Consider the following 27,003-nt stretch of genomic DNA (forward strand, 5'->3'; position numbering starts at 1 on the left):
TGGCCCTACCTTCCCCAATAAACGACTTTTGAAGCCTTTAGAGCCCTTCAGAGATGTCCTATAGCATGCAGGGGACTGCTGAGGGAAGCTGAATGTCTGTCTAATTTTAACTGCGCAAAAAAGCGCTAAAATAGGCCCCTCCCACTCATACTACAACAGTGGAAAGCCTCAGGAAACTGTTTCTAGGCAAAAATCAAGCCAGCCATGTGGAAAAAACTAGGCCCCAATATGTTTTATCACCAAAGCATATATAAAAACAAACATGCCAGCAAACGTTTTATATTGCCATTTTATAAGAGTATATATCTCTGATAGTAAGCCTGATACAAGTCGCTATTAAATCACTGTATTTAGGCTTAACTTACATTAATCCGGTATCAGCAGCATTTTCTAGTCCCTAGAAAAACTTAAAACTGCACATACCTTATAGCAGGATAACCTGCACGCCATTCTCCCTCTGAAGTTACCTCACTCCTCAGACATATGTGAGAACAGCAGTGGATCTTAGTTACAAGCTGCTACGATCATAGAAAACGCAGGCAGATTCTTCTTCTAAATACTGCCTGAGATAAAATAGTACAACTCCGGTACTATTTGAAAATAACAAACTTTTGATTGAAGAAAAAACTAACTATATTTTACCATTCTCCTCTTACTACCTCCATCTTTGTTGAGAGTTGCAAGAGAATGACTGGATATGGCAGTTAGGGGAGGAGCTATATAGCAGCTCTGCTGTGGGTGTCCTCTTGCAACTTCCTGTTGGGAAGGAGAATATCCCACAAGTAATGGATGATCCGTGGACTGGATACACCTTACAAGAGAAAGCACAACTCTAAGCTTAGAAACCGGCCCATTTATGTTCATCACCTGGGTAGTGCTTTCTGATTGGTGTTTAAATGTAGCCACCAATCAGCAAGCGCTATCCAGGTACTAAACCAAAAATGGGCCGGCCCCTTAAAGTGATGGTAAACTCTGCAGCATAAAGTCACATATACTGAAAGCTCCGGTGCCAACTAGCATATCTATCTGCTTTTAGCATTAAAAAGTCCAATCTACCTTTAATAATTAAGGTTTTTCTCCGGCTCCAGTAACTGCTGTAATGCAGCCTCTGTCACAGAATTTCTCTTTGGCTTCCTTGACTGGCAGTTGTTTTAGCCAATCAGAGCCTCACCATGCGCCCCATGTAAAGTATTGACAGCATGCTCCCTGCTTGTAAACTCTGACTGCAAGAAGAACTGCGCATGCGTAACTCGCTACGCTGTTTGCGCAAACAGTAAACAGTGATTATTGTTGCGCAAACGGCGTAGCGAGTTGCACAGTTCTTCTTGCAGTCAGAGTTACAAGCACAGGAGCGTGCTATCAATACTTTACATGGGGCACATGGTGAGGCTCTGATTGGCTAAAACAACTAATAATGAAAGTTTAATTTTGACATGACTATTCCTTTAATGTCTATTTAAATATCAGGCATGTTTACTTTAGCTTTGATCACATATCTTTTAATTCTGCTTTATAATTTAATTATAATAATTAAAACTACAGTTCATCCAAAGTTATAAACGAATACTAGTAAATTGTAATCCAGGCTACATTATACAGCAAGATGATCATAAAAACACATGATTACCCATAATCCTTATCAGAATTAATATCTTCAATGTGACTGCCATGTCTGAAACCATTTTTCTCCTGTTTAAAACGTTGTTACTGATCGCTACTTACCATTTTGAGGTAAAGTCGACAAAATCTGCTGAGAATTTATCTGCGGGCAGCTGTGGGGATGGCTCTTCCACCACCTGTTTGAGTTGTTGGAAGGGGGTGCCCCAGGAATCATAAGGAAACTTCAGGATAGCCAGTTCAATCTAGGGGAGTAGGAGGTAAGAAATGAATCTTTGTACAGATTTCAGGTGAAGCAAAAGGGGGATTAAATCCAATAGAATTGCAGAATCGCATTATAGAAATACAATGCAATAGCGCTTAATCTGAAATTTGTCAGAAAATCTATTGCTCATTTTAAATTCAAAGTTATTTCCATTCTCCTCTCCTCCTGTATCATGTGACAGCCATAAGCCAATAACAAATGTATATATTGTGAACTCTTGCACATGCTCAGTATGAGCTGGTGCCTCAGAAAGTGTGCCTATAGAAAGCTTGTGCACATTTAGAAAATGAAGACTATTGGAAAAGTTTTTTTGTTTGGATGTTTGTTTGTTTTTTAATTGCATGCTCTATCCGAATCATGAAAGTTTAAAGGGACATGAAAGTCAAAATGAAATGTTCCCAATTCAAAACAGATACTTATGTTATCTAAATGTGCTTTGTTCTCTTTGCATCTTTTGTTTAAAAGCATACCTAGGTAGGCTCAGGAGCAGTAATGCACTACTAGGAGCTAGCTGCTGATGGGTGGCTGCACATATATGCCTTTTGTCATTGGCTCACCTGTATTCTGCTAGCTCCCAGTAGTGCACTGTTGTTCCTTTAAGGACACCAAGATATAGAATCATATTTGATAACAGACTTAAATTGGAAAGTTGTTTAAAAACCATCTAATCTGAATCATGAAAGAACATTTTTTTTTTGTTTCATGTTTAATTTTGAGTTTAGTGCTCCTTTAACTTGCAGCATACATTTTTGTCAGCTACACACGATCATTATTATCAGTTAAAATTTAACTTTAAAGATGGAGAAGTGTGAAACTGTTCATAGGGCAATTTACTATTTACAAAATGTGTATTAGACATTTATCTTGAACATTCTGATAGGATGCACAGTTGAAGTGGACAAAATGAAAGATGTATTCCATTTAATTTAAAAACAAAGGTCTCTCTCGCGGGGCGTGTAATCAGCCCCAGCCTGCTTAATGAAAGACACACTGAGCGCATGTGCTTGTTTAATATACATATATAGGTGAATGATTTATCATTTCATAAGTAGGTCTTTTGCATTGGCCATTATAAATGGCTCCTCCCATACATGGTTCCTGAAACCCGTTTAAAGTTTTAGTTTTTTTTATTTCACAACCTAAAAAACAGCTAACACAAGACACTTATGAACAATGGTATACTGCTGCCACCTGCTGGCATTAACCTGGCAGACACAAAAACTAAATCTGCAAAATTTCATGATTCAAATATACCATACTGTGAACTCTTACGCATGCTGTGTAGCAGCTGGTGCCTCAAAGGTGTGCAAATTATTATTATCAGGTATTTGTAGAGCGCCAACAGATTCCGCAGCGCTGAAGAACAAGATTATGCACATTTTGATAATGGAAGTTTAAAGGGACAGTCTAGTCAAAATTAAACTTTCATGATTCAGATAGGCCATGCAATTTTAAACAACTTTCCAATTTACTTTAATCATCAAATTTTCTTTGTTCTCTTGGTGTTCTTTGTTGAAAGCTAAACCTAGGTAGGCTCATTTGGTAATTTTTAAGCCCTTCAAGGCTGCCTTTTGTCTCAGGGCATTAGTTCATGTGTGCCAGATAGCTAACATTGTGCTCACGCACATGGAGTTTCCTAGGAGTAGGCACTGATTTACTAAAATGCAAGCCCGTCAAAAGAACTAAAATAAGGGGGCAGTCTGCAATGGCTTAGAAACAAGGTAATCACAGAGGTAAAAAGTGTATTAATATAACTAGGGAATGTGTAATAAAGGGATTATCCATCTTTTTAAACAATTACAATTCTGGAGTAGACTGTCCCTTTAATTGTAAAAGTTTTTTTTTTCGACTGCATGCTCTATCTGAAATATAAAAGTTTAAAAAAAGGACATTAAAGTAAAAATGAATCTTTCACTATTCAGATATAGCATGTCATTTTTTTTTTTTTTAATTTATTTTTATTCACAAGCATCAGAGATTTCATTACAACATAATTTCATGCATAAATGGATGAGGAAAAAAGAAAAAGAAAAAAGAGAAAAAACATCAATATCAGTTCTTATAGTGACAGAACTTAGTCAAAACTGTAAAATATATTTTATCTCTCCTCGAATATGCAGCATGATACTTTAAACCTGTCTATCTGATGCCCATTATCCTTTTCCTTAAACAACCAAGAAAACAAAAACAAAACAAAAACAAAAATCAACAAAAAAAAAAAAAAAAAAAAAAAAAAAGGGGGGGGGGGGGGGGGGGGAGGGCAGGGAGAAGAGGGGAATGAGAAAAAGCAAAAACAGACTGATTAGACAAAAATCAGGACCTTAATTAATTATTAAATAACTCGCAAAGATCTACCAGATTCCCAGAAGAACCAGCTCCGAATTTCTAAAGGGATAAATCAGATGTTCAATTTCGCTTATGGGTAGGGTTTTAATGAAATCTGACCATTTAGAGAAGAAATTCCCCACTTCTTGATCACTCTGTAAATTAGTATCTAGCTGTTCTATTATGCATTGTTTTTTCAAACAATTCTTTATCTCTGATATACTTGGTGTTACTCGAGATTTCCACTTCTTCAGTATTAAGTATCGGACAGCGAGAATTATCAAAGTAACTATTTTAAGTTTATCTCGAGGGAGGCCAAATTCCTCCAGCGGGAAAATTATATTTAAAGGGGATAATGTCAATGAAGATATTCTTAGACCGTTGATCATCCAGTATTGTATTTTCTGCCAGCAATTCCTCATTTTTGGACAATACCAGAACATGTGGATAAGGTTAGCGGAGGGATAGGAGCATTTTGGACATTTATTAAAAGTTTTACTTCGGCATTTAGCTCCCTTCTCCGGTGAAAAGTATGTCATAAATAATAATTTAACATGTGACTCCCTCCAAGTAGCGGAAAGGGTAGCACGAGCTATCGCTTGAATTGATAAGGTAATTACGGAAGTTTCTCCTAAGTTTTCTGATAGAGTATTTGTCCACTTAGCCTGCAGGTTTTCTAATATTTCTGGGCCTTTAAAAGAGGCCAGTTTCTGGTATATGTAGGAAATGGATGTCAAACCATTCTTAGCTAGTAGGATCCAGTTCTCAAGTGTACCTAAGGACCATTCCCAACCAAAGTCGCTTATCAACCCAAAAGCAAAGTGTCGTGCTTGCAGGTAAGCGAAAAAATCTTTATTGGGAATATGAAAGTCCTTTTTAAGAGACTCGAAGGTTTTAATAAATTTATTTTGGGGGTCAAGTAGTTGGTGGATGTTCTGGAGGCCTAGGGATTTCCAGTTAGAGAAAAGAGCAGATTGCATACCCGGTTGGAAATGTGGGTTGTTTAAGAAGGGTAAGTATCGTGAGATTCTAGACTGGATATGTAACATTGAACAGACCTTTTTCCACATCAGGATTGGATTGTAGATAGACTTAATTTTCTTTAATATGGGTGGAATTATCTTTTTATCACAATGTAATAGCGCTGTCAGGGAGCATGGGTGGGCTATATTTTTTTTGTGTTCAAGGCTTGTTACATAGTTAGCATTGGTTAACCAGTCCATTGCTACTCTAGCCTGAAAGGTTATATTGTATAATCGGATATCTGGCAGAGAGAATCCCCCCTGCTCAACCGGAAGCATTAATTTGGATAGGGAGATCCTAGGTTTCTTGTTTTGCCACAGGAAGGAGCGGAGCGCCGAGTTAAAGGATAAAATATCTTTTGTTTTTAAGATGAGTGGTGTATTCTGAAATACGTACAAAATTTTGGGGAGAAGGGTCATCTTGTAAAGTGCAATCCGGCCTGACAAAGACAAGGGTAGTTTTTGCCAATTCTTAAAGGCTTCTCTGATTTTTTTAAGTACCGGGGGGATGTTTAGATCATACCAGGCATTAGGATTAGAAGAAATCCATATGCCTAGATATCTAAATGCGTTTTGAACTATAGTAAATGGGATATTTGTAGAAGAATATTTGGTATGTGTAATCCAACAAAGCTCCGATTTTAAAACATTTACTTTATAGCCGGAAAAAGAACCGAATTGGTCTATAATGGCAAGAAGTTTTGGGATGTTTCTGGCCGTATTAGAGATATAAAGCAATACGTCATCTGCATATAATGCAATTTGCAGTTCTTTCCCTTTGATTTTAATCCCCTGAAGTTGATGGCGAATCTGGATGGCAAGTGGTTCAATGGCCAGATCAAACAGGAGAGGGGAGAGAGGACACCCCTGTCTAGTCCCTCTCCTTAATCTTATATCGGAAGTCATATCCCCGTTAACTAAAATTCTTGTATATGCGTTGCTGTATAGATTGTTGAAGGAGCGTAGGAAATTACCTCCAAGGCCAAATTGTTGTAGCGTGAAACACAAGTGATCATGATGTATCGAATCGAACGCTTTTTCGGCGTCGATGGATATAATTGCTTTATCAGAGGTGTCCTCTCCCCCCAACCCCTCCGAGTCCAGCAAGTTGAGACATTCTATTGTCGTGAATACCTCTCTTATCTTAGCAGATGAGTTTCGCCCTAAAAGAAAACCTGCCTGATCACTATGTATAATGGAAGAGAGTAAGGGTTGAAGTCTGTTTGATAAAATAGATGTAAAGAGTTTATAATCTGTATTAAGGAGCGCGATGGGTCTGTATGACTCTTTTTTTTCCGGATCTTTGCCCTGTTTCAAGATAAGGGTTGTATATGAGGCAGTGAATTCCTTAGTTGGGATGTTGCCTGATATGTATATGTCATTAAAAAGAGAAGTTAAGTGTTTTATTATCTCGGGAGACAGAATTTTATAGAATTCATTTGGAAGTGCATCAGGTCCTGATGCTTTATTAGAGGGAAGATTTTGAATTGTTGTGGCAATTTCTATTTCGGTAAAAGGGGATTGCAACGTTTCCAATAAGTCTGGGGTCAGGGTTGGAAAGGTTATTTGATTCCAAAATTTTTCTCGGTGTGAGATATTAGAGTTTTTTAAGGAGTACAGAGACTCATAGTATTCTGCAAATATTCTAGGTATTTCTTCGGGAGAGTTAAAGTTTTTATTGCCACATGATATAGTTTTTATTATAGATGAGCCTCTTTCAATCTTCACTAAGTTTGCTAAAAGCTTCCCTGTTTTATTGCCATAGTGGTACAGTTTGGCCTTCAGCCTCAGATCTCTTTGGGTAGTTTTGTAGAGCAGGAGAGAGTCTCTCTCCGCCAGTGCCGCGTTATATTTAGACCAGTTCTCAGATGTTTTAATTAAGATATAACGATTGTATGCATTTGTAACAGCCCTTAATGTCTCAATCTCCCTTTTTTTCATTTTCTTAGTTCTGAAGATAGAGTAGGCTAGAATTTCCCCACGAAGGACTGCCTTCGCGGTTTCCCAAAATAAAGCAGGTTTAGAAGTATGTTGTTGGTTATTGATTACATATTCCCGAAATCTGGAAATGAGCCAGTTCTTAAATTTTAAGTCATTTGCAAGATGACGTGGAAAAGAAAAACTAAAATTCTTATTCCCTGACAGAATTGAATCAAATTCAAGAGTAATCGGGGCATGATCCGAGATAGTAATAGGTAAAATATTAGCAGTTACTTTTGACTTGCAGAATCTTTCGTCTATTAAAAACAGGTCGATTCTTGAAAGCGATTTATGCGCTTTCGAATGACAAGTAAAGTCTCTAAGATCCGGATTTTGGATCCTCCAAATATCACAAAGCTTTAAATTGCGGAGAAGTTTCAAAAACAATTTAGATTCTAGGTTGTCTCTCTTGGTTTTAACTAAAGCAGAGTTTTGTCTAAGCCTATCGAGGGGATGTTGGGGAGCCATATTGAAATCGCCAGCCAGGACCAGATGCCCTTCAGCGAATGATAAGAGTTTGTTTTGCAATGTTTCCCAGAATGGGAGATCAAAGACATTAGGGGCATACACATTGCAGAGTGTATATAATATTTTTGCAATTCTAATTTTTAACATTAAATATCTACCCTCCTGATCCGTGTCTACCTGTATGACCTCATAGGGGAGTCTCTTCCCCAAGAGGATCGCGACCCCACTCTTTCTTTTTACTGTAGAAGAAAAAAAAACATCTTTGACCCAAGACGATTTAAGTTTTAAAATTTCTTCAGACTTTAGATGTGTTTCCTGTAAAAGGGCTATATTAGTATTGATCTTTTTTAACTGAAGAAGTATTGCCTTCCGCTTAATCGGGGAGGTAAGGCCTCCAATATTCCATGAGGTTAATTTAAGTTTAAGGCCCATCATCGTCATTTTTTATAGAGAGAAAAGAAGAGGTAGAAACAGAGAGAGGAAAAAAAAAAAAAAAAAAAAAAAGGGGGGGGAAGGGAGGGGGGAGAAGAGAAGGGAAAGAAATACAAAAAAAAAAAAAAAAACCAACCATCTAGAAAATAAAAAAATAGCTATATTACCCATAGCACTTATTACCCTAACCTGGAGAAGTCTGGACTTTTTATGTTCTTTTAGGGGGGGGAATGCGTAGAATAAAATTTTTCTGCTTCAAGGGCTGTATCAAAAAAATGTGTTGTGTTGTCAATCATTAATCTGAGTCTGGCAGGGTGTATGATAGTAGCACGAAGACCTTGTTGTATAAATTTCGTGCACATTGGGGCCAAATCCCTTCTTTTTTGTGCTGTTTCTGCTGCATAATCCTGAAATATAAAGACTCTGGCACCTTCAACCATTAGGGGTTGGTGTTTGCGATATTGTTGTAAAAACATAATTTTATCCTGATAGTTCAGGAACTTAGCTATGACAGGTCTAGCCTTCTTGTTGATATTGACAGAGGAGATTGGTCCCATCCTATGTGCTCGTTCAATTATTATTTTGGGATAGTTCTCAGGTATCTGTAGTAAGTGTGGAAGGGTATGTGTAAATAATTTATTAAGGTCTTCTGGCTGTTTACTCTCAGGAAGGCCTATTAATCTTAAATTATTACGCCTTGAGCGATTCTCAAGGTCTTCGACTCTATTTTGTGTTTTGATAAGGGCTGAAGACATGGCTTCCAATTTGTCATTTTGATTTGAAACCAGGTCTTCAAGATCTGAGACTCTTTGCTCAACCTCAGAAAATCTTTCAGCAAATTGTTTGACCTCTGAGGTTAAGCAAGCGATATCTTGTTTGAGCTCCTTTTTTAAGGAGTCAAATTTAGGGGTGAGTGCGTCAGAGATTTTGGAGACCAGAGATTGTACATCGACATGTTCCTGGGTGCTTAAAAGGTCGCAGGAAGGTGCCTGCATTTCTGTTTGAACCTCAGGAACAGATTTATATTTCTTATCTCTTTGTCTAGCCGACATGGCTGCAGGTGAAGTTTTACCGTAAGTGTGAAGGAATTTATCCATAAACTATAAGTGAAGAGAGTGAATTTAGAGTGAATTTAAAGTGAATTTTATTTATTTATTGTTTTAAAGGGGGAGAAGAAAAAAAAAAAAAAAAGAAAAAAAAAGGAGAATAAACCCCAGTCAGCAAGGAGAAAAAGGAAAAAAGGGGAGTGAGGGGTGAAGGACGGGTGTGCTGGCAAAGTGTTGGGATAGAGTGGGAGAGAAGGTAGAAGGGACCCTTCCCCTTTCTCTCCTCTCTCCCCCTTTAGGGGGGAGGTGAATTAAGTGTGTTAGGCAGCCACAGCCGGAAGACAAGAGATCTTGGGGTCCCTTGGCTCTCTTTAGAATAAATTAGATAAATATAAGGCTACTCACTATATGACAAATTTATACAGTATGAGCTTGCCTTAGAGATGTCAAATATATAAGTATGTTAGTACATGTGTTAGGGAGAGGTTGATTTGTTGGTCTTAATCAGCTACTTTGTCCCAGGTATCTCTTGATCTGGGATATCTGTAATCAGAATGGGAGACAGGAGAATTGTAGAGGTCAAGGTTGATGGAGCTATTTATATAGTATGGTTTTTTAAGATTTGTGATATATTTTATAAAGTTCCTGAACTAAAAGCTTTATTAAAGGCTACAATAAATTCTGAAAGAATCATTTAAACTAAGGTAAACCTTCTCCTTCTTAGTAACCAAATGACCCAAAAAGGAGAAAGATAAAGTAGCAACCCTTTAAGGGGATTTTCCTTCTAGAAAGTGAAGTTATACAAAGTGGAACACCAATTAATTACAATTACTTATACTCAACAGAAATTGACTCTATACATTGCTATATTTCTTAATATTTGCTAGGCTGTATGTTAGACATGCAGTAGTTATGGATTAATAGATTATTTTAACAATATAGCCTTATAGTCCCCAGAAGATAGTATTGGTTTAAGTCCTCTTTTCCTTCCCCTCCGTTCTTCTTCTCCTCTCTCCCCTTTATCCCTCTCCTCCTTCAGTTTAGATGAATAAACTCAGATCTTATTTAATCAGCACTTTTTCCACGTATTGAGGTTTTAAAGAAAAAAGATATTTCATATGCTGGTTAATATATTCCTTTGTATAAAGTCATTCATCTCAGCATGATATGTTCTTAGCAAGCTTTAGTTTGTGTCAAAAAGAAAAAAGCGGTGAAGCTTACCTTTCCTTTTTGCCCGCTACCCCCTTACGTGAATTTCTGTCCAAACCGTGCTGACCGCTGGCTCAAAGAAAGGACAAGACAGGTTTCCATTCGTATACCCCTGCCTGGGAAGGCCACATATAAAGGGTATGTTTGCTGGACCGGTCTTTTAGCCCCTTCTCAGATGCTGCCAAAGAAAATCCACCTCCACTCGTGTAACACTGGCGGAGCAGCTGTCAGGAGGGAATCAGGTCCGGGGTTGATCAGAGAGGACGCCAGGAGCCAGGCAGCAAGCGACCAGCGGCGCCCCAACTCCCGCCGCACCAGCCAACCAAGTCAGCAAGGCGCGCCGGGGACCAGACCGCACACCGGCCAGGTCAGTTCACCTCCTCCCACGCAGCACCGGTGGGGGAGGAGGGAGGGCAGGCTCCGGAGCACAAGAAAACCACGGTCTAGTTAGGAGACGGGGCAGGGGCCCCCAAAGGACCAAACGATCAAACCAGAGCCAGTCCACCAGACCCAATGGGGCCGCAAAGAGACAGACAGGTAAGCAGAATAGCGCTCTTATTGTTGGTCTGCCGGGTATATTTTCACCTCCTCCCGCGCAGCACCGGTGGGGGAGGAGGGAACTCAGAGACCAAGGAAAGCAGGTCCCGGTCGATCCAAAGAAGCCTCAGATGCTGTAAGAGAAATGCCAGAGCCGACTCAGCGGGCAGCGCCTCAACCAGGGGGAGCAGACAAGCAGGTCAGGGAGAAAGCCGGTATGTCTCGATAGCTGCAGGCTCACCTCCTCCCGCGCAGCACCGGTGGGGGAGGAGGGAGAGAAAAGAAGCAGACAGAGGTAAGTCAAGCTAAATGAGCCACAGACGTCCCAGGTGTATTGAGGCTTGCGAGAGTGTATCGATTTTGCAGGATAACTGTTTCGTAGGTAGGCAGTTATTGAGAAGCAGGGAAGAGAGGAAGGTAACTGATTTATCCTGTAAGTTTTTATTACAAGACACTTAGGAGGAGTAGTTTTCGTAAGAGTAAAAAAGAGGGGAATGCAAAGATGTAATGTTGCTCCTATGCCCTTCGAAGGAAGGTAAAGTTTATCAAGGAGGTTATATTATAGCCCCTTAAATCGTCTGTTGAAAACATTTAGGTTAAGTTCCAGGTTTCTCCAAGTAACCTATTGGCCAGAACAGTGAGATGTATTATCACTGTTGCGGGTTCCCGAGATGATGTTACAATCTATCCAAAAAAGCAACCCCAGTCCTGGGGTAAAGCGCGAAAGTATACCGCCAAGAAGCTATGGGACAGGAGTATCGAGCAAGCAGCAGGTGCAGCACATCCTTTGCTCCTCCTCCACCGGAACCACCGGATTCTGAGCATGACATTTTTCTATAGCATGTCATTTTAAACAACTTTTCAATGTATTTCTATTATCTAATTTGCTTTGGTCTCTTGGTATTCTTAGTTGATGAGCAGCAATGCACTTCTGGGAGCTAGCTCGTGATTGGTTGGTGGAAACACACTTATGCCACTTGTCATTGGCTCACCAGATGTGTTATCAACCTTTATCTTGAACATGCAAATTCATTGAGATAGTACAGCTGAGAAATCTAAAAGCATCAGCAATCATATGGGCTTTCAAAACAATACTCTCGAGACATGGAGTGTGTGAAGAACTTGTGTCTGATAATGGCCCGCAATTCTCAAGTGCTGAATTCCAGTGCTTTCTGCGTGAATGGGGAGTCAGGCACAAACCAATAAGCTCGTATCACTCACAGGCCAATGGTTTAGCTGAGAAGTATGTTGGCATAGCCAAATCCATTATCCGAAAAGCACAATCATCAGGATGTGTACCTAGGCCTGTTAAACTATCGTGCAACACCCATGGAGGGTTTATGTTCACCTGCACAGCTGCTCATGGGTAGAGCACTGAGGACCACAGTGCCTATTGCACCACAGAAATCGCAGCCTCAGACTATCCCACAGGATCAGGTAACAGATCAGAGGAACATAAATTTGACAAATTGACCAAGTTACTTTGTCCACTCAGGGCTGGGCAAGCTGTGAGACACAGAGTCGCTGGGCATACTGGACATACATGGGAACCTGCTTGAATTGTCAGTGAAGCTGATACACCAAGGTCAAATGTAACAGAAACCAAGTGTGGACAGAAACTGAGACGCAACAGGCGTCATCTTCGACCAGACACTACAATGGATACTTTACTGGGGGAACCAAGCAGCAATGGCAATAAAGAGCAAAGCAATGAATGCACAGAATGACCTAACATGGATGTAAAGTCTACTGAGGACAACATAAGTATCAGCTTGAGATAATGCTGGGAATGACTCAACTCAACAGCGATTGTACTGCTAGTGAGCCAGCAGTTACTTTCTCTATTTATGGTTGAGCTATTAAACCAAAAATATGGGAAGACTTTGTCTCATATAGAGTGTTTCATAATTCAAGGGGAAGATGTAATGATGTGTATGCTTTATGTTATATTTTAAGTTCAATAGTTATGCTTAGTTCAATCTGTGTATTATAAACAGTTAACATTTTAGTCATGATATCGGAAGGGGCGGGCAGTTGTTGTTAAGATGGATGCTGCTGAATAAAGTCTGTATTCTTGTTCTAGCTCCTTGCTGTTTGCCAATACGTTGTAAAAATCATCACAAGTGTCATTGAGAAATTACACCAGAAGGACAGTTTGAAAAACATAATTTATGCTTACCCGATAAATGTATTTCATTCTGGATATGGTGAGTCTATGACGTCATTAATTACTAGTAGGAATATCTCTCCTGTCCAGCGGGAGGAGGCAAAGAGCATCAGCGCAAAGCTGTTAAATACCACTCCCCTTCCCACAATCCCCAGTCATTCGACCGAAGGGAAATGGAAAAAAAAAAAGAATACAAAAGGTAGAGGTGCCTGAGGTTTAGTAAAAAATAACTGTCTTAAATATAAGGGTGGGGTTGTGGACTCACCATATCCGGAAATAAATTTATCAGGTAAGCATAGGTTATGTTTTCTTTCCTAAGATATGGTGAGTCCACAACGTCATCAATTACTAGTGGGAACCAATACCCAAGCTAGAGGACACGGATGACTAGGGAGGGAAAAAGACAGGTAGACCTAAACAGAAGGCACCACCGCTTAAAGATCCTTCCTCTCAAAAAGAAGCTTCAGCTGAGGCAAAAGTATCAAATTTAGAAAAAGTGTGCAGAGAGGACCAAATTGCAGCATTGCAAATCTGTTCCACAGAAGCTTCATTTTTGAAAACCCAAGAAGATGAGACAGCCCTAGAGAAAAGAACTGTAACTCTCTCAGGAGGTTGCTTTCCAGCAGTCTCAAAAGCAAAACGAATCATACTTCTCAACCAAAAGGAAAGAGAAGTAGCAGTAGCATTCTGACCCTTGCGTTTTCCTGAGAAACAAATAAAAAGGGCAGAAGACTGGCAAAAAACCTTAGTCGCCTGTAAATAGAATTTCAAAGCACGCACTACATCCAAGTTGTGCAACAGACGCTCCTTATGAGAAGAAGGATTGGGACAGAGAGAAGGAACAAAAATTTCCTGATTAATATTCCTAACCGAAACCATTTTAGGAAGAAAACCCAACCTAGTACGAAGGACCGTCTTATCGCATGAAAGATAAGGTAAGGAGAATCATACTACAAAGCCGAGAGTTCCAAAACTCTCCTCACAGAAGAGATGGCAACAAGAAACAAAACCTTCCAAGAGAACAAGTTAATATCAAATGGAGCCTGCTGCAAAACCTTAAGAACAAAGGTTAAGACTCCAAAGAGGAGTAACTGACTTAAACACAGGCTTGATTCTGACCAAGGCCTGACAAAAAAAAATTGAACATCTGGCAAGACCGCCAAAAGCTTACGCAACAGAATAGATAAAGCAGAAATCTGACCTTTCAGAGTACTGACTGACAACCCCTTCTCCAGACCTTCCTGGAGAAAAGACAAAATCCTAGGAATCCTAACCCTACTCCAGAAGTAGCCCTTAGATCCACACCAATAAAGGTATTACACCAGGGGTGTCCAAACTTTGCTCTCCAGAGGTTTTGGAACTACATTTCCAATGATGCTCAGCCAGCATTTTATCTAGCTGAGCATCATGGGAAATGTAGTTCCAAAACCTCTGGAGAGCAAAGTTTGGACACCCCTGTATTACACCATACCTTATGGTAAATCTTCCAAGTAACAGGCTTGCAAGCTTGAATCATGGTCTTAATGACCGATTCAGAAAAACCACGCAGACAAAACTAAGCGTTCAATCTCCAAGCAGTCAGTTTCAGAGAAACGAGATTTGGATGGAAGAAAGGACCCTGAGTTAGAAGATCCGTCCTCAGTGGCAGCCTCCAAGGAGGCAGAAATGACACGTTCACTAGGTCTGCATACCAGATCCTGCGAGGCCATGCAGGAGCTATTAGAATTACCAACGCTCTCTCCTGATTGATACGAGCAATGACTCGTGGAAAAGCAAAAACGCAGGAAACAGATCAACTAGACCGAACTTCCAAGGCACAGCCAGAGCATCTATCAGACCTGCTTGCAGATCTCTTGACCTTGAACTGTACCTTGAAGCTTGGCGTTCTGCCGAGACGCCATCAGATCCAACTTCGGGACCCCCCACTTGAAGGTTAACCTGGAGAACACCTCCGGATGGAGAGCACACTCCCCGGGATGAAAAGTCTGGCTGCTCAGAAAATCCGCTTTCACTCCTGGAAAGTGGATTGCAGATAGACAAGAATCGTGAACTTCCGCCCACAAAATAATCCAAGCCATCTCCCTCATGGCTAAGGAACTCCGAGTTCCTCCCTGGTGTTTGATGTAAGCCACAAAGGTGATATTGTCCGACTGAAATCTGATAAAATCGGGCTAAAGCCAACTAAGAGCAAGTTATCAGAGAATTGTAAATCGCTCTCAACACCAAGTTGTTTACGGGGAGAGCAGACTCCTCACGAGTGCATAATCCCTGAGCCTTAACAAGTCCCAGACTGCTCCCCAACCTAACAGGCTAGCATCCGTGGTCACAAACACCCAAGAAGGTCTCCAGAAGCATGTGGACTGAGATAAATGTTCCTGAGAAAACCACCACAGAAGATAGTCTCTTATTAATACGTCTAGAAATATCCTCTGGGACAGATCTAAATGGATTCCGTATCATTGCTTGAGAATGCATAATTGCAGAGCTCTCAAATGGAATCGAGCAAAGGGAATGATGTCCATGGAAGCGACTATCAACCCAATTGCTAACCTACATTGGGCTACACATGGCCGAACAGTATACTGAAGAGAGGCAAACAGAGAAAATTTTGGATTTCCTGACCTCCGTTAGAAAAATCTTCATAGACAGGGAATCTATTATAGTCCCTTAGAACACTACCCTCACAGCTGAAACAAGGGAACTCTCTCAGATTCAATTTCCATCTGTGGAAACTTAGAAAAGATAAGATCTCTGTATGGGAGCTTGCTAGTTGAAAAAGATAGCGCCTGAATCAGAATGTCGTCTAACTAAGGTGCCACTGCAATTCCTCGAGACCTGATCACTGCCAAGAGAGCCCCCAGAATTTTTTAGAAAATTCTGGGAGCTGTGGCAAGGACAAACGGAAGAGCCATAAACAAAGTGTTTTGTCTAGAAAAGCAAATCTTAGACATTTGAGATGATCCCTGTAAATAGCAACATGAAGATAAGCTTCCTTCAGGTCTATGGTTGTCATGAACTGACCTTCCTGGACCAAAGGAAGAATGGACCGAATGGTCTCCATTTTAAAGGATGGTACCCTGAGAAACCTGTTGAGAGACACTGTAGGTCTAAAATAGGATGCAAAGTTCCCTCTTTCTTGGGAACTACAGATTAGAATAGAATCCTAGACCCTGTTCCTTTACTGGAACTGGAACAATCACTCCCAGAGAGTAAAGATCCTGAACGCAGTTCAAGAATGCCTCTCTTTTTACCTGATCTACAGACAACCTTGAGAGGTGACACCTGCCACTTGGAAAGAGAAAATTGAATTCTATCTTGAAACCCTGAGAAACAATGCCAACAGCCCAAGGATCTGGGACATCTCGTAACCACTGCTGATAAAACAGGGAAAGTCTGCCCCCCACTTGATCCGACTCCGGGCCGAGAGCCGACCCATCATGCTGACTTAAACTCACCCGAGGGTTTCTTAGATTGTTTCCCCTTGTTCCAGGACTGACTAGGTCTCCAAGAGGACTTGGATTGTTCCTGTTTGTAAGCTGAGGGGGAAGTCTTTTGACCCTTGAAATTACGAAAGGAACGAAAATTACCTGGACGTCCATTAAAACTAATCTACTTGTCTTGCAGTAGAAAAGACCCTTTCCCACCGGTAATATCAGATATTATTTCTGCCAGCCCAGGCCCAAACAAAGTCTTATCCTTGTAAGGAAGTGCCAAAATCTTAAAGGAAATATAAGCTGACCAAGACTTAAGCCACAAAGCCCTGCGAGCCAAGACAGAGAAACCAGATAGCTTGGCCCCCAATTTAATAACTTGCATATTAGCATCAGAAATAAAATAATTGGCTAGCTTAAGAGCTTTAATTCAACAAAACTTCCTCAAAAATCGATTCAGATAAAGCATTGCACGAATAAGATGCTGCACTTGTCACTGTGGCAATACAAACTGCAGGTTACCATTAAAGACCCTGATGTACATACATCCTTATTCAAATATGCCTCCAGCTTCTTATCCATCGGATTGTTAAAGGGACATAATACTCATATGCTAAATCACTTGAAACTGATGCAGTATAACTGTAAAAAGCTGACAGGAAAATATCACCTGAGCATCTCTATGTAAAAAAACAGAATTTATGTTTACCTGATAAATTACTTTCTCCAACGGTGTGTCCGGTCCACGGCGTCATCCTTACTTGTGGGATATTCTCTTCCCCAACAGGAAATGGCAAAGAGCCCAGCAAAGCTGGTCACATGATCCCTCCTAGGCTCCGCCTACCCCAGTCATTCGACCGACGTTAAGGAGGAATATTTGCATAGGAGAAACCATATGGTACCGTGGTGACTGTAGTTAAAGAAAATAAATTATCAGACCTGATTAAAAAAACCAGGGCGGGCCGTGGACCGGACATACCGTTGGAGAAAGTAATTTATCAGGTAAACATAAATTCTGTTTTCTCCAACATAGGTGTGTCCGGTCCACGGCGTCATCCTTACTTGTGGGAACCAATACCAAAGCTTTAGGACACGGATGAAGGGAGGGAGCAAATCAGGTCACCTAAATGGAAGGCACCACGGCTTGCAAAACCTTTCTCCCAAAAATAGCCTCAGAAGAAGCAAAAGTATCAAACTTGTAAAATTTGGTAAAAGTGTGCAGTGAAGACCAAGTCGCTGCCCTACATATCTGATCAACAGAAGCCTCGTTCTTGAAGGCCCATGTGGAAGCCACAGCCCTAGTGGAATGAGCCGTGATTCTTTCGGGAGGCTGCCGTCCGGCAGTCTCGTAAGCCAATCTGATGATGCTTTTAATCCAAAAAGAGAGAGAGGTAGAAGTTGCTTTTTGACCTCTCCTTTTACCGGAATAAACAACAAACAAGGAAGATGTTTGTCTAAAATCCTTTGTAGCATCTAAATAGAATTTTAGAGCGCGAACAACATCCAGATTGTGCAACAAACGTTCCTTCTTTGACACTGGTTTCGGACACAGAGAAGGTACGATAATCTCCTGGTTAATGTTTTTGTTAGAAACAACTTTTGGAAGAAAACCAGGTTTAGTACGTAAAACCACCTTATCTGCATGGAACACCAGATAAGGAGGAGAACACTGCAGAGCAGATAATTCTGAAACTCTTCTAGCAGAAGAAATCGCAACTAAAAACAAAACTTTCCAAGATAATAACTTAATATCAACGGAATGTAGGGGTTCAAACGGAACCCCCTGAAGAACTGAAAGAACTAAGTTGAGACTCCAAGGAGGAGTCAAAGGTTTGTAAACAGGCTTAATTCTAACCAGAGCCTGAACAAAGGCTTGAACATCTGGCACAGCTGCCAGCTTTTTGTGAAGTAACACAGACAAGGCAGAAATCTGTCCCTTCAGGGAACTAGCAGATAAACCTTTTTCCAATCCTTCTTGAAGGAAGGATAGAATCTTAGGAATCTTAACCTTGTCCCAAGGGAATCCTTTAGATTCACACCAACAGATATATTTTTTCCAAATTTTGTGGTAAATCTTTCTAGTTACAGGCTTTCTGGCCTGAACAAGAGTATCGATAACAGAATCTGAGAACCCTCGCTTCGATAAGATCAAGCGTTCAATCTCCAAGCAGTCAGCTGGAGTGAAACCAGATTCGGATGTTCGAACGGACCCTGAACAAGAAGGTCTCGTCTCAAAGGTAGCTTCCAAGGTGGAGCCGATGACATATTCACCAGATCTGCATACCAAGTCCTGCGTGGCCACGCAGGAGCTATCAAGATCACCGACGCCCTCTCCTGATTGATCCTGGCTACCAGCCTGGGGATGAGAGGAAATGGCGGGAACACATAAGCTAGTTTGAAGGTCCAAGGTGCCACTAGTGCATCCACTAGAGCCGCCTTGGGATCCCTGGATCTGGACCCGTAGCAAGGAACTTTGAAGTTCTGACGAGAGGCCATCAGATCCATGTCTGGAATGCCCCACAGCTGAGTGACTTGGGCAAAGATTTCCGGATGGAGTTCCCACTCCCCCGGATGCAATGTCTGACGACTCAGAAAATCCGCTTCCCAATTTTCCACTCCTGGGATGTGGATAGCAGACAGGTGGCAGGAGTGAGACTCCGCCCATAGAATGATTTTGGTCACTTCTTCCATCGCTAGGGAACTCCTTGTTCCCCCCTGATGGTTGATGTACGCAACAGTTGTCATGTTGTCTGATTGAAACCGTATGAACTTGGCCCTCGCTAGCTGAGGCCAAGCCTTGAGAGCATTGAATATCGCTCTCAGTTCCAGAATATTTATCGGTAGAAGAGATTCTTCCCGAGACCAAAGACCCTGAGCTTTCAGGGATCCCCAGACCGCGCCCCAGCCCATCAGACTGGCGTCGGTCGTGACGATGACCCACTCCGGTCTGCGGAATGTCATCCCTTGTGACAGGTTGTCCAGGGACAGCCACCAACGGAGTGAGTCTCTGGTCCTCTGATTTACTTGTATCTTCGGAGACAAGTCTGTATAGTCCCCATTCCACTGACTGAGCATGCACAGTTGTAATGGTCTTAGATGAATGCGCGCAAAAGGAACTATGTCCATTGCCGCTACCATCAAACCGATCACTTCCATGCACTGCGCTATGGAAGGAAGAGGAACGGAATGAAGTATCCGACAAGAGTCTAGAAGTTTTGTTTTTCTGGCCTCTGTCAGAAAAATCCTCATTTCTAAGGAGTCTATTATTGTTCCCAAGAAGGGAACCCTTGTTGACGGAGATAGAGAACTCTTTTCCACGGTCACTTTCCATCCGTGAGATCTGAGAAAGGCCAGGACAATGTCCGTGTGAGCCTTTGCTTGAGGAAGGGACGACGCTTGAATCAGAATGTCGTCCAAGTAAGGTACTACAGCAATGCCCCTTGGTCTTAGCACAGCTAGAAGGGACCCTAGTACCTTTGTGAAAATCCTTGGAGCAGTGGCTAATCCGAAAGGAAGCGCCACGAACTGGTAATGCTTGTCCAGGAATGCGAACCTTAGGAACCGATGATGTTCCTTGTGGATAGGAATATGTAGATACGCATCCTTTAAATCCACCGTGGTCATGAATTGACCTTCCTGGATGGAAGGAAGAATAGTTCGAATGGTTTCCATCTTGAACGATGGAACCTTGAGAAACTTGTTTAAGATCTTGAGATCTAAGATTGGTCTGAACGTTCCCTCTTTTTTGGGAACTATGAACAGATTGGAGTAGAACCCCATCCCTTGTTCTCTTAATGGAACAGGATGAATCACTCCCATTTTTAACAGGTCTTCTACACAATGTAAGAATGCCTGTCTTTTTATGTGGTCTGAAGACAACTGAGACCTGTGGAACCTCCCCCTTGGGGGAAGCCCCTTGAATTCCAGAAGATAACCTTGGGAGACTATTTCTAGCGCCCAAGGATCCAGAACATCTCTTGCCCAAGCCTGAGCGAAGAGAGAGAGTCTGCCCCCCACCAGATCCGGTCCCGGATCGGGGGCCAACATTTCATGCTGTCTTGGTAGCAGTGGCAGGTTTCTTGGCCTGCTTTCCCTTGTTCCAGCCTTGCATTGGTCTCCAAGCTGGCTTGGCTTGAGAAGTATTACCCTCTTGCTTAGAGGACGTAGCACTTTGGGCTGGTCCGTTTCTCCGAAAGGGACGAAAATTAGGTTTATTTTTTGCCTTGAAAGGCCGATCCTGAGGAAGGGCGTGGCCCTTACCCCCAGTGATATCAGAGATAATCTCTTTCAAGTCAGGGCCAAACAGCGTTTTCCCCTTGAAAGGAATGTTAAGTAGCTTGTTCTTGGAAGACGCATCAGCTGACCAAGATTTCAACCAAAGCGCTCTGCGCGCCACAATAGCAAACCCTGAATTCTTAGCCGCTAACCTAGCCAATTGCAAAGTGGCGTCTAGGGTGAAAGAATTAGCCAATTTGAGAGCATTGATTCTGTCCATAATCTCCTCATAAGGGGGAGAATCACTATCGACCGCCTTTATCAGCTCATCGAACCAGAAACATGCGGCTGTAGCTACAGGGACAATGCATGAAATAGGTTGTAGAAGGTAACCCAGCTGAACAAACATCTTTTTAAGTAAACCTTCTAATTTCTTATCCATAGGATCTTTAAAAGCACAACTATCCTCTATGGGTATAGTGGTGCGTTTGTTTAAAGTGGAAACCGCTCCCTCGACCTTGGGGACTGTCTGCCATAAGTCCTTTCTGGGGTCGACCATAGGAAACAATTTTTTAAATATGGGGGGAGGGACGAAAGGAATACCGGGCCTTTCCCATTCTTTATTAACAATGTCCGCCACCCGCTTGGGTATAGGAAAAGCTTCTGGGAGTCCCGGGACCTCTAGGAACTTGTCCATTTTACATAGTTTCTCTGGGATGACCAACTTGTCACAATCATCCAGAGTGGATAATACCTCCTTGAGCAGAATGCGGAGATGTTCCAATTTAAATTTAAACGTAATCACATCAGGTTCAGCTTGTTGAGAAATGTTCCCTGAATCAGTAATTTCTCCCTCAGACAAAACCTCCCTGGCCCCATCAGACTGGGTTAGGGGCCCTTCAGAACCATTATTATCAGCGTCGTCATGCTCTTCAGTATCTAAAACAGAGCAGTCACGCTTACGCTGGTAAGTGTTCATTTTGGCTAAAATGTTTTTGACAGAATTATCCATTACAGCCGTTAATTGTTGCATAGTAAGGAGTATTGGCGCGCTAGATGTACTAGGGGCCTCCTGAGTGGGCAAGACTCGTGTAGACGAAGGAGGGAATGATGCAGTACCATGCTTACTCCCCTCACTTGAGGAATCATCTTGGGCATCATTGTCATTGTCACATAAATCACATTTATTTAAATGAATAGGAATCCTGGCTTCCCCACATTCAGAACACAGTCTATCTGGTAGTTCAGACATGTTAAACAGGCATAAACTTGATAACAAAGTACAAAAAACGTTTTAAAATAAAACCGTTACTGTCACTTTAAATTTTAAACTGAACACACTTTATTACTGCAATTGCGAAAAAACATGAAGGAATTGTTCAAAATTCACCAAATTTTCACCACAGTGTCTTAAAGCCTTAAAAGTATTGCACACCAAATTTGGAAGCTTTAACCCTTAAAATAACGGAACCGGAGCCGTTTTTAACTTTAACCCCTTTACAGTCCCTGGTATCTGCTTTGCTGAGACCCAACCAAGCCCAAAGGGGAATACGATACCAAATGACGCCTTCAGAAAGTCTTTTCTAAGTATCAGAGCTCCTCTCACATGCGACTGCATGTCATGCCTCTCAAAAACAAGTGCGCAACACCGGCGCGAAAATGAGGCTCTGCCTATGATTTGGGAAAGCCCCTAAATAATAAGGAGTCTAAAACAGTGCCTGCCGATATTATTATATCAAAATACCCAGATAAAATGATTCCTCAAGGCTAAATATGTGTTAATAATGAATCGATTTAGCCCAGAAAAAGTCTACAGTCTTAATAAGCCCTTGTGAAGCCCTTATTTACGATCTTTATAAACATGGCTTACCGGATCCCATAGGGAAAATGACAGCTTCCAGCATTACATCGTCTTGTTAGAATGTGTCATACCTCAAGCAGCAAGAGACTGCTCACTGTTCCCCCAACTGAAGTTAATTGCTCTCAACAGTCCTGTGTGGAACAGCCATGGATTTTAGTGACGGTTGCTAAAATCATTTTCCTCATACAAACAGAAATCTTCATCTCTTTTCTGTTTCTGAGTAAATAGTACATACCAGCACTATTTTAAAATAACAAACTCTTGATTGAATAATAAAAACTACAGTTAAACACTAAAAAACTCTAAGCCATCTCCGTGGAGATGTTGCCTGTACAACGGCAAAGAGAATGACTGGGGTAGGCGGAGCCTAGGAGGGATCATGTGACCAGCTTTGCTGGGCTCTTTGCCATTTCCTGTTGGGGAAGAGAATATCCCACAAGTAAGGATGACGCCGTGGACCGGACACACCTATGTTGGAGAAAGGAAGATATTTTACCTCACAATCTCCTCAGCTCAGTAGAGTTAGTTCTGTGTAAAAAGTTATACTCAGCTGCTCCCAGCTGCAGGTAAAAAAATTAAAAAAAATGAAGAAATGAACAGCAGCCAATCAGCATCAGCAGTGCTGAGGTCATGAACTCTTACTGTGATCTCATGAGATTTGACTTAACTCTCATGAGATTTCATAGTAAGCTTCCTTTACCTGATTGGTGAAATAATATGAGAGTTCACGATGCAAATCCCTTCAGTTGTCCCGGGACAGACACACTAATATGCTGCTTAGAAATCCTTTACAATGGGAGGTGGCTACTGAGGATTTTTTGAGGTAAAATATCTTTCTTTTTTACATAGAGATGTTCAGGTGATATTTTCTAGTCAGCTTTTTACAGCTATGCTGCATCACTTTCAAGTGTTTAAACATTTGGGTATTATGGCCCTTTAAAAGAGCAACTATCCACTATAGGAATCGCAGTTCTCTTAGCCAGAGAAGAAATAGCCCCTTCTACTTTAGGCAAAAGGAAACATTTTCTTAAAAAACTGAAGACGGAGAAAACGAAATCCCTGGTCTTTCCTATTCCTGTGCAATAACAAGAAACACTTCCGTAGAGGAAGAGACATACAAAAAAATCTATTAAGCTTACTAGATTTCTTAGTATTAACTACAACAGGAGAGTCAGAATCATCCAAAGTAGCCAAAACCTCTTAATAAAACATGAAGGTGTTTAAGCTTAAACCTAAAGCTTACTTCCTCCACCTCAGACCAAAAAGATTAACACTGTCAGAATCAGAAATTTTACCCCCAGAAGGAACTGAGGTAACACCCTTTGTAAAAATATGAGAAAGATCAGCCTGTATAGAAGCTGCTGAAACAGGTACTTTACAATCAGCTAAGTGTTTCGTTTTCTTCTTGCGTTTTCCTAAAACAGGAAAGGCAGATAAAGCTGCAGATCCTGCAGAAGATTTTTGAGCAGCGAAATCTGCAAGCAAATATACCCCACCAGGAGGTTGAGAGGAACCGCAGGGCACTGCATGTGACGCCATAGAGGCTTGGGACATTTGAGGAGAAGACTGCGGCACTGCCTGAACAGCATCATCCTGAGAGACATTAGGCTCATAAGGCAATCATTTTTCTTTACATTGTAGCGTTCTAGCTAAACAAGTAGCACAAAATTGCAAAGGAGAGACAATTTACGCCTCTAAACATAATAAACATTTATTAAAAACAATATCATTATTATCCATGTCCCAAAAAAACTAAAGTTTGACAACCTCTACACCTCAGCAGTACTGAGGTGCCTACCGCAATTCCAGGAGACTTGAAGAGGACACAGAAAATGACAGGCAACTACACGTACACTGAGATAGACTGCAGCAACAACACAGAAACGCTGATCCGCTTCATAAAACTGAAACACAAGGATCACATGACCAGCACATCCAGAAAAACGCAAACAAGAAAAAAGGCGCAAAATTTGAAACAGACATAGCAACAGCCGTTACTACACAAACATTTGCCAAAATTTAAAAATGAACAATTTAGCAAATCCTAAATCACATAGTGCCTGCATAATGCCTATTGAATCCTATTTAAGGAATTACTAAATCACAGAAAGAAAAACTGCAGAATATAAATAATGAATCTTTTAAAGTGCAAAGTCTCCAATACCAAGAAGACAAAACAGCACTTACCTGCAGTCTAGCTGTCCGGCAGGAAGACAGCTCACAAGGCGTGAAAGGACACAAACTCCTAACAGAGACGTGTGGGGAAAAAAGAAAGAACAGAGCAACCAACTCTGGTTTTCTATACTTAGGCAGCAATATGTTAGGAAACAAAGTAAGCACCACTTTATAACTTCCTAACTGCTTAAAAGCCACCACTACTCTGCGGCAGAGATTGACATGGACTACAGCTATACCCAAAACAATTCACTCATATCAGCTGTTTTTTTTACAAGAGTACGCTTTCCCTACAAAACATTAACGTTTAATAAAAGTATTCCATTACATATTGTAATTCAGCATGACTCCAGTTTGCAACTTCCCTGTATAAATTGAAAGGAAAACTTGTCAAAATGTAACGATTGAATTAGTGTTTGCAACAGTGTTTACATAGGCTGTCATAGAGTGCCAAAGGTACGTGCACGCTCCTGAGCTCCTGTGAACCTCTTCAACAAAGCATACTAAGAGAATCAACCAAATTCGATAACAAAAAAGTACATTTGAAAGTTATTTTAAAACTGTGTGCTCAATCTAAATCATAATTCTGGCTTTGTTGTCACTTTAAATGAGAAACCCAAATTCACTGAATGTTACCTTATGTGATAATCCCAAGAGATGACACAACATATCTAAACAAAAGGGACTATCAACTCAAACAAAATAAAGAATATGTTTCTTACCATAGTAATTCCTAAACTCCAGATATCTGATTTCACACTGTACCCCTTCTGATTTAATTCAGGATTTATCCTTTCAGGCTTTAAAAAGAAAAAAACAAAAATAAGGTTGCTAGAAAAAATGTAAAATCCAAGTAGAGCATTTTTTATATTACAATAATTAACACCCATCTCCACTCCCCACTGACACATGCAACCCCCCCCCCCCCCCGAGTAATAAGCCTTGGGCATCTGCTCAAACCAATAGAACCCTACACTACGTCTGTATTTATTGCCCCTTTATTAATAAAGTATAGTAATTAGGGTTTATTAATCAGTGCAATAATAATTTACTGAATTACACATTAAAGAAAAAATGCATGAATTGCGGGCACTTACAGCCATGTATGGTTTGCAACCGGCATCCATTGTTTTGGCTACAGAATCCACCAGATACCCGCTGATCCCAAAATCACACATCTTCACTTGGCCTTGCGTATTTATTAGCACATTTGAAGGTTTGACATCTGTGAGAAAAAAACAGTGTTATTTTACATCATCAAATCAGAAACTGTCCGTGTAAACTCACACAATAATTGGGCTTTATATCATGTAAAAGTAGAATTGTGACATAAGAATATGATCTGTCTAAAAAAAATATTAAAAGAAAACCCATTGAGCTTGTTTAATTATAAGTAGTGGAACGATTTGCACTATACTTTCATGTAATTGTATGAAGTATACAACATAATTTCAAAAGCCTAACCCTGCTACATATCCCAAGGATGCTGCAAAACAATGCAATTTTTGCTAACATAATGACAGGTGGCTAAGCTTTGTGTACTCCACTGACATGTCTGGAATTGCTTTTTAAAAAAGGCAAATGGTGGGAATATACCAGTGTCAGTTGTTTCTTACTGGCTTATAACTTCTAGAACCCTATTGGTAGAGAAAAAACTGCAAGCCTGACAAGAAAACTCTGGTGTATTCAGGGCATTAAAGGACAGTATACCTTCATTTTTTCTCCCCTTTAAATTTGTTTCTAATGACCCATTTTACCTGCTGGAATTTATTAAATTGTTTACAAATAGCTCCTTCTTCTTTATTTTAGCATTTGAAATAGCTGCTGGTGGTATCCCTACCTATACTAAAAGTTTCCATACTTAAGACATGAAACCCTTTCTTTCATGATTCAGATAGATCTTACAATTTTAAAACAACTTTCCAATTTACTTCCATTATCTAATTTGCTTCATTCTCTTGGTATCCTTTGTTGAAGGAGTATGTATGTGCAGCCACCAATCAGCAGCTTCTGAGCTTACCTAGATATACTTTTCAACAATGGATACAAAAGAACAAAATAAATTGGAAGGTTATTTAAAATGTTATGCTCTATCTGAATCATGAAAGAAAACCTTTTGGGTTTCATGTCCCTTTAACTACAGGCTAAAGAAAAGCTGAGTAAACATAGCCAGCAGAAGTAATAATTCCAGTAGGAGGTAGAAGAGATAAGAAATAAAATGTTAATTTTCAATAGTTCTCTTTAACCGTTTAC

General features: G+C 40.8%; 1 protein-coding gene across 1 annotated transcript in view; it reads right to left on the reverse strand.

Moving 5' to 3' along the window:
• The window catches only part of MAP2K6 (mitogen-activated protein kinase kinase 6), a 215,572-nt gene that overhangs the window by 41,473 nt on the left and 147,096 nt on the right, over positions 1-27,003 (reverse strand). Inside the window, exons 8-10 of the mRNA XM_053707212.1 lie at positions 25,848-25,975; positions 25,473-25,550; positions 1,723-1,862 (exon numbers count right to left, since the gene is read on the reverse strand). Of these exons, the coding sequence (XP_053563187.1) occupies positions 1,723-1,862; positions 25,473-25,550; positions 25,848-25,975 (346 nt within the window). The remainder of the gene's footprint in view (positions 1-1,722; positions 1,863-25,472; positions 25,551-25,847; positions 25,976-27,003) is intronic.

This window comes from Bombina bombina, chromosome 1 (genome assembly GCF_027579735.1).
Source record: "Bombina bombina isolate aBomBom1 chromosome 1, aBomBom1.pri, whole genome shotgun sequence".
NCBI classification, from domain to species: domain Eukaryota; kingdom Metazoa; phylum Chordata; class Amphibia; order Anura; family Bombinatoridae; genus Bombina; species Bombina bombina.